This window comes from Amblyomma americanum, chromosome 8, assembly GCF_052857255.1.
Source record: "Amblyomma americanum isolate KBUSLIRL-KWMA chromosome 8, ASM5285725v1, whole genome shotgun sequence".
Taxonomy (NCBI): Eukaryota; Metazoa; Arthropoda; class Arachnida; order Ixodida; family Ixodidae; genus Amblyomma; species Amblyomma americanum.
In genome coordinates this window covers 16,744,764-16,759,198 of record NC_135504.1, presented here as the reverse complement: position 1 = coordinate 16,759,198, position 14,435 = coordinate 16,744,764, and the positions used below count along the sequence as shown (strand labels likewise).

Below are 14,435 nucleotides of genomic sequence, written 5' to 3'. Positions count from 1 at the left end.
AGACACAACAATAATGAAAGATGACAAAATTACACGAGATTGCATATGCGAGTCAAGTTACTTGCGGACGCTAATACCTCGGGACCTTTCCTTGCATTGAAACCGCTCGGGAGATCAAAAAGCCCTTGCTGTCAGCGCAGGTTACATCGCGTGTCCGTGACAGTTTATTGTTAGATTAAAATGAAAAGAAACCCCTTGTCTGAGCAGAACCTGCATCTTGATCCTCAAGTTTCTGATATATCCTGATGCCGTTAACCTACAGCATGCGATTTAAATGAGGATGATGAAAAAAGTAATTGAGCCCATAGGCTCGTGACCCATGGTCTTGTTGGCTTCCTCGATTTCGCTCGCCTATTGAATCAGCCAAATCTTTTCCCTCGTGTCCGAACTGGTCAGGGCGGCCTCCCAGTCGGCATAGGTCGGGCTGGGGATGAGTAGTTATGCTCGCATAAAGGGGGGGGGGGGGGAGCAATCCCAATAGGTATGATATGCTCTATTTCTGATATTACTACAACCCGGGAATGCGTCGGGGTATTTGGTGGGACGAGAGGGGAATTAGGGGCGCAAACTAGATATTTTATGGCCTTCCGCTCTCACTTTTATCATATAAATCTTGGAAAAAATGTCTGACCAGCGCTTCCTTAGTTTTTGCTCTCAACCACCGGTGGCAGACTCCCGCTTCCTTATTTCTCAAGAAAAACACCGTGTCATCACTAGAAACTTCTATCATACATCCTTTGGTATGTACACCATGTACCAAGTGGGGGGTTCAGCAGAAAGCAAAGGTCCGGCTCGTTCCACCAAAGCTTCGTCGGGCGAAATTAACAGCATTTATGTCTCCAGAACACCTCCACTGTGCTCACAAGAACAAGCAAGCATGTGACCTTCAATAGCCAACTACGTTTCTATAAGTTTCGTGCAGACGTTTGTGTATGAAACGTTTTCTTGGCAAATTGTGTCGCGTCGCCCATCGGCGTCACCGTTTCAGCATGCCACATACGCCAGTAACCACGTTCATCTACCGGCCGGGGATAATTTTCGGAGTGCGCCAAAGTGGCCATGTAGTCCGCATAAGGGTCCAAAAGACTGCCTGTCAGTAAAGACCAGGTCGTCATGTCCTGGTCCCTCTAGCCTGGTGGGCCCTTACTATGTGGTCCTTTAAACGGACCCTGATGACAAGGAGGGCCAGGTCATTGACGCAGCTGTTCCTCATGAGGACCCTGGAATATGTCATCTGTATATAGGTCCTCGGAGTGGGCGATCTCACGGGGTATTCCTTATAGATGTTGCAATCATTTGTTCCTGCCCGGAAATAGCAAACGGCAGACCTCTTTTTCATTTTTTCCATGGCGAGAATCTTGGTAGCAAATAAGAGTAACAATGAAAATGTAAACATGAAATCCCGGAGGAAAATGAGCATTTCTTCACTTCTGCACGACTTATAATAGTTTTAATGCCTTTCCGCAACGCACCTTAAGAGCATTCAGGCAATCGGCGAATTTCGTCGAGGTGGTGTGGATGCCGTACGTGTTGAGAATACCGAAGTGCGACACTCCTTGATGCTGCATCGAGCCAATTGCGTTCTTGAAGGCGTCCTGGCCGACGTCTGTGAAGAGCTGGTCGTTACTGCACAAGGACAAAATTAGGCCACTTTAGGCCTACCCGGATTTAACACCAGAAATGAAGCTTTTTTTTTTCAAGTATGAGCTGAAAAAAAATTCTGTGCGAACCATACGCGCTGTCCACAGAAGCAGTAAATTGACCAAAAAAGCAGATTTCACCTTTATTTTTATTAAGCCAGGAGCATTCTACCACTAGAGGCTATACTTAGAACATAAAACCTGCCTTGCTCATCACTTCATTTCCTTCCTCTATTGTTTGTCTCTAATGCATTAAAACCATAAAGACACTTGTGTGCCCAGTTTACTATTGCTGTCGATAGGCTCAGTTATTGGATGCTTGTGAAAAGGGGTCGCCCTTTTTGCAGCGCTGGTTTTTGGCCTTTAGTTAGCGTCTGCTCTATCTTTCGTACTATGTCAGGAACTCTGGCTACAGCAAGAATAGTCGACAGAGTTCCATCCACTATGCGCAATCACGACGCCGGAAGAATTCTAAAACGATAGTTGTATCTAGGAGATTATGCGAGCGAACTGGAAACTGAAAACTGAAAACTTAAGCTGCCGCCTCAATAGAGTGCTGTCTAGGCAAGCTTAAGGGATACGAAACGTGGTAAACGGGGTATGAATGCATTCTCGATAATATGCTATTATGTGGTTCGAGACAACCCGTTGGAGCAGTGATTATCACTCTTGCGATTCAAGAGCGAAAATGTTTATACTGCACTGTATAATGTAACTCATCTACAAGGATTTTGGCATGGAAAACACTGTTCATCTCAAAATAGAATGCATACTTTATTAGTCTGAAACCTCCAGCAGACGTACATAATAAATTAGGGTGACTCTAAAACAAAGCAGTCCTGCCAATCACAAGAAATGTTTTTGCGAAAATGTAGCGTTACAAGATTAACACAGTTCCCTCAATTTATGCTGTCAGGACAAACGCAGATCGAATTTTCTGTTGTCGTGTTCACACAGGTATTAACATACGCACTGGTCTTTTTCTGCTGCGCATATCAACCCTGTTAATCGCATTTTCCCGTGCCTCAAAACTACAAAAAAGTGCCTATCGCTCGTACTAACTTAGCTCGTGGTTCACTGCGTTTTCTGGCTATTCATCATTGGAAGAAGCTTCCCCACGGAATTTCATATTTTCTAACCATGAACATTTTGTTCGCCACTTAAAGCATTATTTAGAAAAATGTCGCTTTCTCTGGTGAAACGTTCCATATGAGCCGCTCGTATGTAATAAATTATGGTGACTCTAAAACAAAGCAGTCTGCCAATCACAAGAAATGTTTTTGCGAAAATGTAGCGTTACAAGATTAACACAGTTCCCTCAATTTATGCTGTCAGGACAAACGCAGATCGAATTTTCTGTTGTCGTGTTCACACAGGTATTAACATACGCACTGGTCTTTTTCTGCTGCGAAATCAACCCTGTTAATCGCATTTTCCCGTGCCTCAAAACTACAAAAAAGTGCCTATCGCTCGTACTAACTTAGCTCGTGGTTCACTGCTTTTTCTGGCTATTCATCATTGGAAGAAGCTTCCCCACGGAATTTCATATTTTCTAACCATGAACATTTTGTTCGCCACTTAAAGCATTATTTAGAAAAATGTCGCTTTCTCTAGTGAAACGTTCCATATGAGCCGCTCGTATGGAATTCTGGAAAAATAAAGCCCATAAGTTATGGATATATATGAAGTCTATAAGCATTCCCACGATTTCTATACGATTTCCATACTGTGTAGTTGACGTCATATGGTGTCCGTAAGTTTCCGTACCTGATTTTATACTCTCCATACCGACTTCATATGCTCCATACTGGCTCCACAAATTTTTTTTATGGGAACGCATGGAATTATAGAACTCCTAATGTGGAAACTTTCAGTAGCGTTGGTCACATCACATTTTTATTATTTGTTGTTCATTTATGTTCTTCTTGTCTTCTATACTTCATGTAATGACCGTAAGGGTCTTTAAATCATCTGAATAAAAAATCTGTAAACCCTGGATGACATTTCATTTTTTGTTTTGGCTGCGGGGTTTCAACCGACAAGAGGTAGTCATCGCACTCACGCCGGAGAGAAAGAGGCGCCTATTCCGGTGACGGACATTTGCTTTCCCACTGCCAGGAAGTGGTCGAGCCCGGGGTCCGTCCAGCCGACGGGGAGCAGCTTCAGGTAGAAGGACTCGTAGAAGATGAAGTCGCATAGTCCGTCCACAGGAAGTGCACTGCCAGCCGCGAATTCAACGCTCACCGTGCAGAGTAGTGGGTTCTGGACGTCGACCGCCGACCCTGCAATTATTTCGACGGCCGAGAATTAAACGAAGCATTGTATACCGGCCTCAAGAAAGCTGCACTCGCCTTGATTTTAGCAGAAAGATTTACTCCTAGGCTACTTGGTGAAAACGATCATGCGGTATAAATGAAGCCCAGCATATCGGGACAGAGACGCAAATTAGGCTACCTGACTTGTTATCAGCTTGTTATCAGCTTGTTTCCGTCTTTGTCATTAACACATTGTTTTTATCACTGCTATCATTTCTTCATTATATCGTTCCATGAGATAATTCTAGGCGAGCGCACGTGCAGAAAAGAATAACCATCTTGACCCACTACATTTAACATCGTTCGTAGATACCAGATCGCTAAACATGCTCGTCCTGTAACCAGAAAACGTTTGAGAATTTTCAGTTAGCACGTACCAGGCCGTCTTGCGAAGAATTAGCAATAAGGACTCAGGGACTATCTGAACAGACGAGGAAAACGCTAAGCAACACGCCCAACTTGAAAGTCCAACTAGCGGCGCGGTAACGGTCCTTGACTGTATTAAAGCTCGCACTGACTGAAACTAAGTTCTCAATCCGCAAGGAAGATTCTTGCGGTTACTTTAAATGCAAAGCTCGAAAGAGAGCGCCTATGCACCTGACGCATTGTCACGCGGTGTCTAGACTAGCGAGACCATACGGCAAGCTGATCTGACATCCCCCCCCCCCCCCCCTTCCTGGGAAAAGAATAGCTGGCGACGGTTACAAGCAAGGAACTGAAGGACTGGGATATGGGATACAAAAACTTGGAGGACACTTAAGTTCGCCTTAAGAATACGACGCGGTAGCATTAAAGGTTCCTCTACTTTAGACTGAGGGTCCACTGACGTAGCGTTTCGCAGACGTCGACATGCTTGTTGCCATCACATACTGCTTTATTACACATCACCATCTACGCTAACGGATGACGCTAATTACTGACCATAATTATTTAAATGTTCCTTTAATGTAACTAACCTGTCTGGTATGAGGTGCCCGTATACAAGACCTCCAGTTATCCCACTGAAAGAACCTTCCCTAGGGGCGTAGAGAGAGATATAGCGTGTTCTGCTCTCGATCCAAAAGGACAGCGGTTCGATTCCACTTGACCGCATTTTTCCTTCTCAGCGAAGCTGCTTTTCGACGTCACTGCCCTCTCGACCAATCAGGACTTTCCAGTCAAAACGATGCCGATGTCGGGTTTTCCGCGGAACGGGACCTTTAACGCTATTGCAGTAATATGCAGTGATTTAACGCAGAAAGATAATGAATCTGGCCCCTTCACTTCTGAAATGCAACTTTGCTGCGAACTACTGAAATCGGCATGATAGTGTCGCCAGAGTAACTGGGTCCGTGTGACCCAGCTAACTGGAAATGAGCAAAACGCGCTCGAGCATCACTCTGAAATTATATGCGCGCATTATGAGCGAACCGCGTTTGCTTAAGCGCAATATACCGCTGCATTTGTTTATATAGAGCTTCTCGGCATTCCATAATAAGAGTACGTTACAAACCTTTGAAGTAGGCCGTGTATAGCCTTCAGTTGAAGCGCTGAATGTTCGTCGAAGGATACGTAATGCTAAACAAGCATGGTTACCGGGCTACAGTAGACATTGCGTAATGACGCAGTGGTAACGACGCTCAGTGCAAGCGCCCGAACCGGCACGCACATGTTGTGTAAGTGTGCATGCGTCAGTCTTCGCACAGCTTCGCATTACTGTCAAATAAAAATGCGTTCGGTTCTGCTGAACAAGAACATCAGGGAAAAGGAAATATTTGCAAAACATGTTCCAACTGGTTGCAGCCACGTGCATACAAACCAACCCAGTAGAGCTGCACAGCTGTATAACAGAGCTTTCTGTGAAATGGTCTAAGCTTAGGTGCTGGTAACCTGTCGTTTTTTAAGAGCGTTAGCTCTTCCTCATCACGTTTCTCGATTTATTCGGGTCTGCTACCGCCTCCCTTCGGCGTGAAATTTTCGAAGTCCGAGGAATTCAATACGGCGGCCCCCATAGTAAATCGATAGAGCAACCCAAATGGTGATTGATTGGTGACGTCATTAGTATATCAAATTGGTGATTGATCAGTGACGTCGCCGATATATACAATTGGAAATTGATTGGTGATGTCACTTATAAAACCAAGATATCGTCCCATAATGGTAATTAATTTATGGCATCTTTAATTAATCCAAGATGGCGGCAGCTAACGCTCGTTAGTTCGTCTTCCAGACTGTGGCGGCATCTTTTTTTCCCTTTCTTTTCTTTCGTCAACTTCTGTAGACATTCTGCTTTCTACATAGTAGCGTTTAATGCTGCTGTGATCAGGCTTCAAATTATAATAATTAATAATAATAATTGGTTTTTGGGGAAAGCAAATGGCTCAATATCTGTCTCATATATCTGTGGACACCTGAACAGCGCCGTAAGGGAAGGGATAAAGGAGGGCGTGAAAGAAGAAAGGAAGAATAGGTGCCGTAGTGGAGGGCTCCGGAATAATTTCGACCACCTGGGGATCTTTAACGTGCACTGACATCACACAACACACGGGCGCCTTAGCGTTTTGCCGCCATAAAAACGCAGCCGCCGCAGTCGGGTTCGAACCCGGGAACTCCGGATCAGTAGTGGAGCGCCCTAACCACTGAGCCACCGCGGCGGGGCAGGGCTTCAAATCAAAGGCGTAATTTCGACAACGCTTACGTTTCGTGGTCCCAATTTTGGTCGTTGGTGTCACCGTAGTCGTCGTGGTGGTAATGGACGACGTCGTGGTAGTTGAGCTGGACGTCGAAGCCGCAGTCGTTGACGTCGTCGACGAAGACGCCTGCGTCGTAGCGTCCGTCGGCGTAGTCGTAATAGTAGAAGTAGCAGTCGACGTCGTGAACTGCACGGTTTCCAATATGGTCCATGGGTGGACTACCACTTTCACTTCCGGTCGGACGAGCACGACCGGCGGATCTGTTCTGTCCTGGCCCGAGCCTCGCGACTTCTCCGACCGCGTTGCGTTGCCTTCGTCGTATAGATAAGGTGAGCCTGCGACGAAGAAGAGTTAACGGGCATTTTGCGCTATTGACAGCGGTGTAAAGCACAGGGAAGGAATTGTGTAACACTCTTCATTACCCTCATGGTATACAACCAATAATGTTTGTGCTAGAGGGGTTGGAAACTTAACAGCTCACTAATTAAGGAAGCATTGAAATATGTGCAAGGACAATATTTCGTTACTTCTCATTACGCTGATCTTAAAAAATAAATATTGCCAAAATTCTGCCTCAGCAGCCGCCAGCAAAGCGGTAAGAATCATGTTATCTAGAAAGGTCACTGTTGACAGATTAGTGCACCCTGTATTTGTTTCGTCTTTTAATGGCTCGCTATCAAGATGCGTTTACAAAATGGCTGACACTATGGTTTGCAAAGAAGGTGGAAAGGGTGTGGATTTGAGCTTGTCTGCTGCTGGGAGTTAGTATTTTAGCAATTTTAATATAGTGAGTCTGGAGTCAGTATGTCATTTCCTGTTGAATTCCTTAGAACCTAGAACGACCGGGACGGGCGCCTATGCCGTTTGAAAGCTCTCATTCTTTTGTGCTTCGCGACCGCGCAGTTAGCATGAACGATCAGAAACTAGCCGAAAGGATACTTCTATGTTAACTCTATTCGCCAATAACAGCCACAAAAACCACTGATAACAAGAAACTTTGAGGTTTCGTCGCCCTGTTCCCTTTAGTGTCGCAGGCGATGTAAAAGGGTTAGCACTGTCGACAAAGTCCCCAGAAAAAGATTATGATGATCGCTTCTAGTTAATTTTGTTTTCACTGTGATGGTTACAAAACACTGAATAAAGCAGAAATTTGGGCGAGTTGGTTCGTGTCCATTTTATGTGCTCATATGTTTGATAACCAAACACATTTATCAAACACATACACGCACGAAAAATACCGATAGCGATGCTCCCTAATGCGAAATTTAGGCAAAGCTGTTTAGATACCTTTTTTACGTCGTAGTATTATATAAAGAGAGGAAGTTTAAAGGTACAGGAGTGGCGCAACAGGTAGCGCTGCTATGGCTCGGTTGGCGCTCGCCGGGCTCCTCATCCTAGCCCTCCTGGCTCAGAAGCTCATCAACCGCTTCTGCGATTCCGCGAAATCTTAATGCATTATTGCGACAGCCACCGCCTCTACCCGGCCCCTGCCAAGGGGCTGAGTAAGGCGGAGGAGCGAACTCTGCGGCGCCTGCAGACAGGAGCTCTTCTCTGTCCTGCCTTAGTCAAACACTTGATTTGAACATAGATGGGGCTGACCGCACTGTGAAGAGATCTGCGACATTTTTCGCGTGGTGTGGGTACTCAGAATCCTCACCTTCCTTCTTCCACTACCCTTACCCGAAAGGCATGGGAGACTGCCCTCCTCAACTGCTTCACACTGGAGTCCCAAAGGGCTCTGGTAAAGCGGGAGCTAGACGGAGATTCATCATGCGGTGTCCCGGACTAAGGATACTGACCATGTAGAGGGGTCGTCTGACTAAAAAAATGAAAATTGGTTTTTGGGGACAGGAAATGACATCTCGGCGGACACCTGAACCGCGCCGTAAGGGAAGGGATAAAGGAGGGAGTGAAAGAACAAAGGAATAAAGGGGTGCCGTAGTGGAGGGCTCCGGAATAATTTCGACTACCTGGGGATATTTAACCTTTCAATGTCAGTCCACTGATAGTAATAATAATTGTTTTTTGGGCGGGAAAGGAAATTACGCAGTATCTGTCTCATATATCGTTGGACACCTGAACCGCGCCGTAAGGGAAGGGATAAAGGAGGGAGTGAAAGAAGAAAGGAAGATAGAGATGCCGTAGTGGAGTGCTCCGGAATAATTTCGACTACCTGGGGATATTTAACCTGTCAATGTCAGTCCACTAATAATAATAATTGGTTTTTTGGGCGGGAAAGGAAATTGCCCAGTATCTGTCTCATATATCGTTGGACACCTGAACCGCGCCGTAAGGGAAGGGATAAAGGAGGGAGTGAAAGAAGAAAGGAAGAGAGAGATGCCGTAGTGGAGGGCTCCGGAATAATTGCGGCCACCTAGGGATCTTTAACGTGCACTGACATCGCACAGCAGACGGGCGCCTTAGCGTTTTTCCTCCATAAAAACGCAGCCGCCGTGGTCGGGTTCGAACCCGGTTCAGTCCACTACGATACCGCTGCTGAGGTCGGGTTCGAACCTGGGCACTCCGGATCAGTAGCCGAGCGCCCTAACCCCTGAGCCACCGCGGCGAGTCATCTTCTGACTCCCAAACTCCAGACTGTCTCTTTGAGCATTGAAGAAAATTTTTCATCACAGCTGGTTCCGTCTACGCTTTCCTCCTGATGCTCCCAGTGCGCCCTCCTCTCCCGCTTCCTCCTCGCACTCCCTCCCCTATCGCAGTCTTTACTACTCCGCTGAGCCCTGCGTTCCCTCTCTTTTTATCCTCCGATGCGTTCCTCTGTCTCTTTCTTCTTTCATTCCCACCTTCCTTCCCTTTCTTATGGCAGGGTTGACGTGTCCACCAAGAAGTGAGGAAGTTGATGCGTCTTTCCTTACCTGATAAGTTATAACCAATCATCATCACCACCATCATAGTTAAGTCTGTTACGCCGAGGCTGAGGCACGCTGCTCAATACAGAAACGGGCGTCTAAGAGCTTCAATCTGTAATATTGAGCACCCTGAAAATGGCGAATGCTTGTGGCTCAGTGGTGAGGGTGCTCGGCTACTGATCCGGAGTTCCCGGGTTCGAACCCGACTGCGGCGGCCGCGTTTCGATGGAGGCGAAACGCAAAGGCGCCCGTGTGCTGTGCGATGTTAGTGCACGTTAAAGATCCCCAGGTGGTCGAAATTATTCCGGAGCCCTCCACTACGGCATCTCTTTCTTCCTTTCTTCTTTCACACCCTCCTTTATCCCTTCCTTTACGGCGCGGTTCAGGTGTCCGCCGAGATTGGAGACAGATACTGCGACATTTAGTTTCCCCAAAAACCAATTTTCAATTTTACCTTCGGAGGCAACTTACCTGCCGTTAGCGCGCTGAGGATTACGGCTATGGAGATGAGGCACGCCACGATTCCGAAGACGCACCCGATAAGGCAATACAACTCGCTTTTTTGATGATCCCTGTGGATGAGAAGATAAGGCGGTACGAGGGCTTGACAAAAGTCTTGATACAGCTGATGTCAGAGCGGCTACCCTTTTCACACACCCGGCCAGGTTCCCACCCGCAAGCTTCATTACTGCTATCTCGGTAAGTGGGTATTAATAATACGAGCTGTAATCGGCTTGCAAAAGACTCCGCATCGGACGTCTCCGGGATAATATAGATAACCGGATGTTCTTCAAAGGAACACTGGAGTCAAATTGCAGTGGTGATGCAATAATAGATTAACTGTGTAGCAGTAGATAACAGAGCTTGATGTGTTCTTATAACATATTGGTTATTGTTGAAAACTGACAGGAAATGAGCTATGGAAGGCGTCAAAACTATGAAATATACAATTAAGGTTCGAACCCGACCGCGGTGGCCGCGTTTCGATGGAGACGAAACGCTAAGGTGCCCGTGTGCTGTGTCATGTCAGTGCACGTTAAAGATCCCCAGGTGGTCGAAATTATTCCGTAGCCCTCCAATACGGCACCTCTTTCTTCTTTTCTTCTTTCACTCCCTCCTTTATCCCTTCTATTACGGCGCGGTTCAGGTGTCAGCCGATATGAGAGACAGGTACTGCGCCATTTCCTTTCCCCAAAAACGAATTTTCAATTTTCCTCCGTCAAAACACAGCCGGCGCGGCCGTGGTTTGATTCTACGCCAAGTCGCTCAGCCACCGCGGAAGGGTGCCAACATAACCATACATTGAGGCTGAAGTGAAGGGGATATGTTAATAGTAAAAAAATTGTGAATTGAGGGCTTTATGAGAGCGCATTTTTTTCATTATCATATTTACCGGGTAACAAAATTACCCCTCCCCCCCTTCCCCTATAAGGTGGCGACGCGATATGACTGCCATGCTGTTGATCTCCATGGCTGCGCAAGTGACGTCATATGAATAGGGTCCATAGGGCGTCAAAGACGTCACTGAGTGATGACTTCACGAATTGTGAGGACCAATCAGAGATGTCGGAGAGGTCATTGAGTGTTGACGTCACTGTTCTGAGAATCAATCAGAAGCGTTCTGCTAGGAGTCTCCTGATCGGTACGTATTAATGCGATCTGGCTCCAATACCGAGGCTCAACCGATAAACAGCACCGCTGTAAATGGATGTTGGGCAGAGTATTTCACTGTTTAGTAAACAAAGCACTAAATGGTATATGAAACCACTGCTGTACGCAGGTTTAATACTATGTGACGTGCACTAGTACCAGCATTTAGGCATCGAAACCATCCTTTTCTCAATTCATTCAACTTACACTTTGAGGTTTTCGTCTGTAAGAATAAAGAAAAGGTGAAATAAGCAATCTGAGCAACCACCGTGGGTGCGAAAAATGCAGTAGCCGTGCACGGCTTACCATGAGTGCCTTCAGTACTCGACGAAGTGCCTGTCTGCCCTGTGGAAGAAAACTTTTTTTATTCATGTGCACAATTTTAGAAAATCGGTTGCTAAAAACGATTAACGAACATCTAAGTAAACAGTCAGCCGAACTGAGGAGCCGGGGTGTCATTTTCTAGCCATTAAATTTGCACTTTATTAATGCAATAAGATTTGAAGCCACGTCACGGAATACACCCGCCCTTATGGTCTGTTCTGAAATTCGGGGAAAAAAAACTCGCCGTTATGGTCTGTCATCAATATCAATTGACTGGTCTAGACAGTTATGACATCATAAGGTCACGTGACGTGCCACACCTGGTCCCTCTCTCCTTCTCCACGCTCACAGTCGCAAACAGAAGCCTGATAACGGAAAAACCCGGCGTTGTGATACATTTCGCTGATTATAATGCCATCGCATTTCGCACACGTAATGAAATTAGTTTGCCCCATAGTATTTCGTTTCTAGTTTGAGTTTTTGACATCCACATATTAAACAAGAGTATCATTGACAATGTGCTGCTAACTACCGTGATACGCTAGCGCGTCAATTCTACTGACAAGCGTACAAAAACACAAATTGAGCTCTTGAAATAGCTGGATGAATGCGAAGCATCATGTCGAGCTAATATGCGTAGTTTCGGCTCAACGCTATAACTGCGTGCTATATTATACGCTCTAAGTTTGCGCGGATGTACAAAAGTTAAGTATTTACACAACTAATAAGAAAAACAAAAAGAAGTTCAAATCTTCTGAAGTTGGGAATCCAACACAGTAATCATAGAAACGGAAGTGTATACGTCCTTTATTCCCCCAAATTTTCCTATTCGCTGCGAAAACTTCCTAAGCGCACAGAAGTAACTCAAGGAGCAAGAAGAAAGCGATGTGTCATGTTTTATCATTAGTAGCGTTTGCAAGGAAAACTGCCATTTTCGTAATGTTACATATAGGAGTCCTGAGGAATAGGATTTTAGCAGCTTTAATGTGGCAAATAATAACTCTCTCCCCAATCTGTTGTAGGGCTTTATACAAAGCATATGTGCAGCTGTTTTATTGCAGGTCAACCTCGGGAGGGAAATTGTCAGTGCAGAGCAGTGGCGCTGGCTTCTTTCCCGAGGTCGAGACTTCTTGTTTTGCAAGGACGCCACAAAACTTTTGTGGGGTTCCCCACAAAAGTGACGCTCCTTCCTGGTGATGCTCCTTCCCCGAAGAGCCTTACGGGAAAGAGCGTTCAGGGAAGGAGCATCACCACCTCAGTATGCCGGCAATTCCTTAAGACTGGTGCCATGCAGAAGCCTCGGATGAGCCCAAAAAACTAGCAGCTGTGGGCAGTAAGCCTTTTTTATTTAGGTACATTTCCTGACTGACAAAGACATTTGTTTATTTAAGTGTGCATGACTTAAATACCTTTATTTTGCAGCACCTGCATGTCTTCAATTTTGTCATGATTAATACTCTTTCAGATGCATGTGATGCATACATCAAAGCTGCACAAGCTGCCGAGGATGAGAAAATGCGCAGAGCACTTGAATTGCTACCTGGCGGACATGCTGAGGGACATCAAGTAATCATCGCCTGCACCTGCCCCTGTAGTGAATGACTGTAGTCAGATAAAAATGATAAAATAAAGGCAGCAAGAAAAATTATTTCATTGACTGCAGCCTAGTATTTAGGGCTGGGATGCATCATTTGCTGCACTGAAGGGTTGCAAGCTCATTCAGGTAGCCTACATATTCAGAGCTATTAACTGTGCACCAGAGTACGTGTTGCAAGGCCATTGTATCCCCATGTCGAGGCCCTCGTATCTGTACGAAGGTTACGTGGCCCTCGTATATACGAGGGACGGGGGTGACACATATCCAATAGCGTACATATGAGGCACGTATCACCCGTATATATGTGTTTCGCCATACGTGTTGAGTAACACGTATGCCATATGAGCACGTATACATACGAGCATATATGTGTACACATATCCAATAATTGCGTATATATGAGACACATTTAACACATATATGCGAGATTTTTCAATAGGAATGCGCGCTGGTTTTAAGCAGCACGGTATTTAATATGCTTTATCATAGGGCGCCGGTAAGGATATCGCAGAGCATGCCTAATCTGCAGGTCAGAGCGATTTGGTCATCTAAATGAATGTAACTGGTGTAAGTCACTGTAGGAGTAAAAAAATTGTGCATCACTTACTACTCTTCATTCTCATGGTGGAAAAAAATGACTCTGGCAAGACCATTCCCTGTGAGTAGCGGCCTGAAACAAAAGCTCACCGTTAATCAAGGCTATTGAAACGCGTCTCGATTGCAAGCCCGAACACACGATGTTATGTACTAACTCTTTGCACTTTCAATCCGCAACCTCAATGTTCTCATCGTCTTTTGTGGAACAGTTGTACGATAGTGCGACAAAATTTGCGAACTGCGATGAATTTCCATTTCTTAAAACCGTTGGATATACCTCGTACTTCGCAACACGGACAAACTCCACCGAATGGTCATTCATGCTCAAATTGACTCGAGTAAAAAAGCGATTCCTGACGTCAGAGTACCGAAGCCTGGCTAATTGGTTTTGGGGAAAGGAAACGGCGCAGTATCTGTCTCATATATCGTTGGACACCTGAACCGCGCCGTAAGGAAAGGGATAAAAGAGGGAGTCAAAGAAGAAAGGAAGAAAGAGGTGCCATAGTGGAGGGTTCCGGAATAGCTTCGACCAACTGGGGATCTTTAACGTGCACTGACATCGCACAGCACACGGGTGCCTTAGCGTTTTGCCTCCATAAAGACGCAGTCTGACTAAAGTTTCGGTTCTTAAGATTTAAGGCTTTTTTATTTTTAACGCGCCAAGAGTTACAAGAGCCCGCAGTGCACTGTTGCAGTTTAAAAGGTAAATGCACCCTCAAAGCGAACAAGAATAGCTGTCTATCTATGTCAGTGCCCTTCTACTAATTGTGCGC

General features: G+C 45.7%; 1 protein-coding gene across 1 annotated transcript; it reads right to left on the bottom strand.

The window, feature by feature from the left end:
* Window positions 1–3,698: 3,698 nt before the first annotated feature.
* LOC144102178 (uncharacterized) lies at window positions 3,699–11,489 on the bottom strand. Its single transcript, XM_077635491.1, has 5 exons — window positions 11,451–11,489; window positions 11,352–11,367; window positions 9,966–10,066; window positions 6,633–6,962; window positions 3,699–3,858 (listed from the first exon to the last, which is right to left on the bottom strand). The coding sequence occupies exons 4-5, from the start codon at window positions 6,836–6,838 to the stop codon at window positions 3,699–3,701; spliced, it is 366 nt and encodes a 121-aa protein (XP_077491617.1). The 5' UTR covers window positions 6,839–6,962; window positions 9,966–10,066; window positions 11,352–11,367; window positions 11,451–11,489.
* Window positions 11,490–14,435: the final 2,946 nt, after the last annotated feature.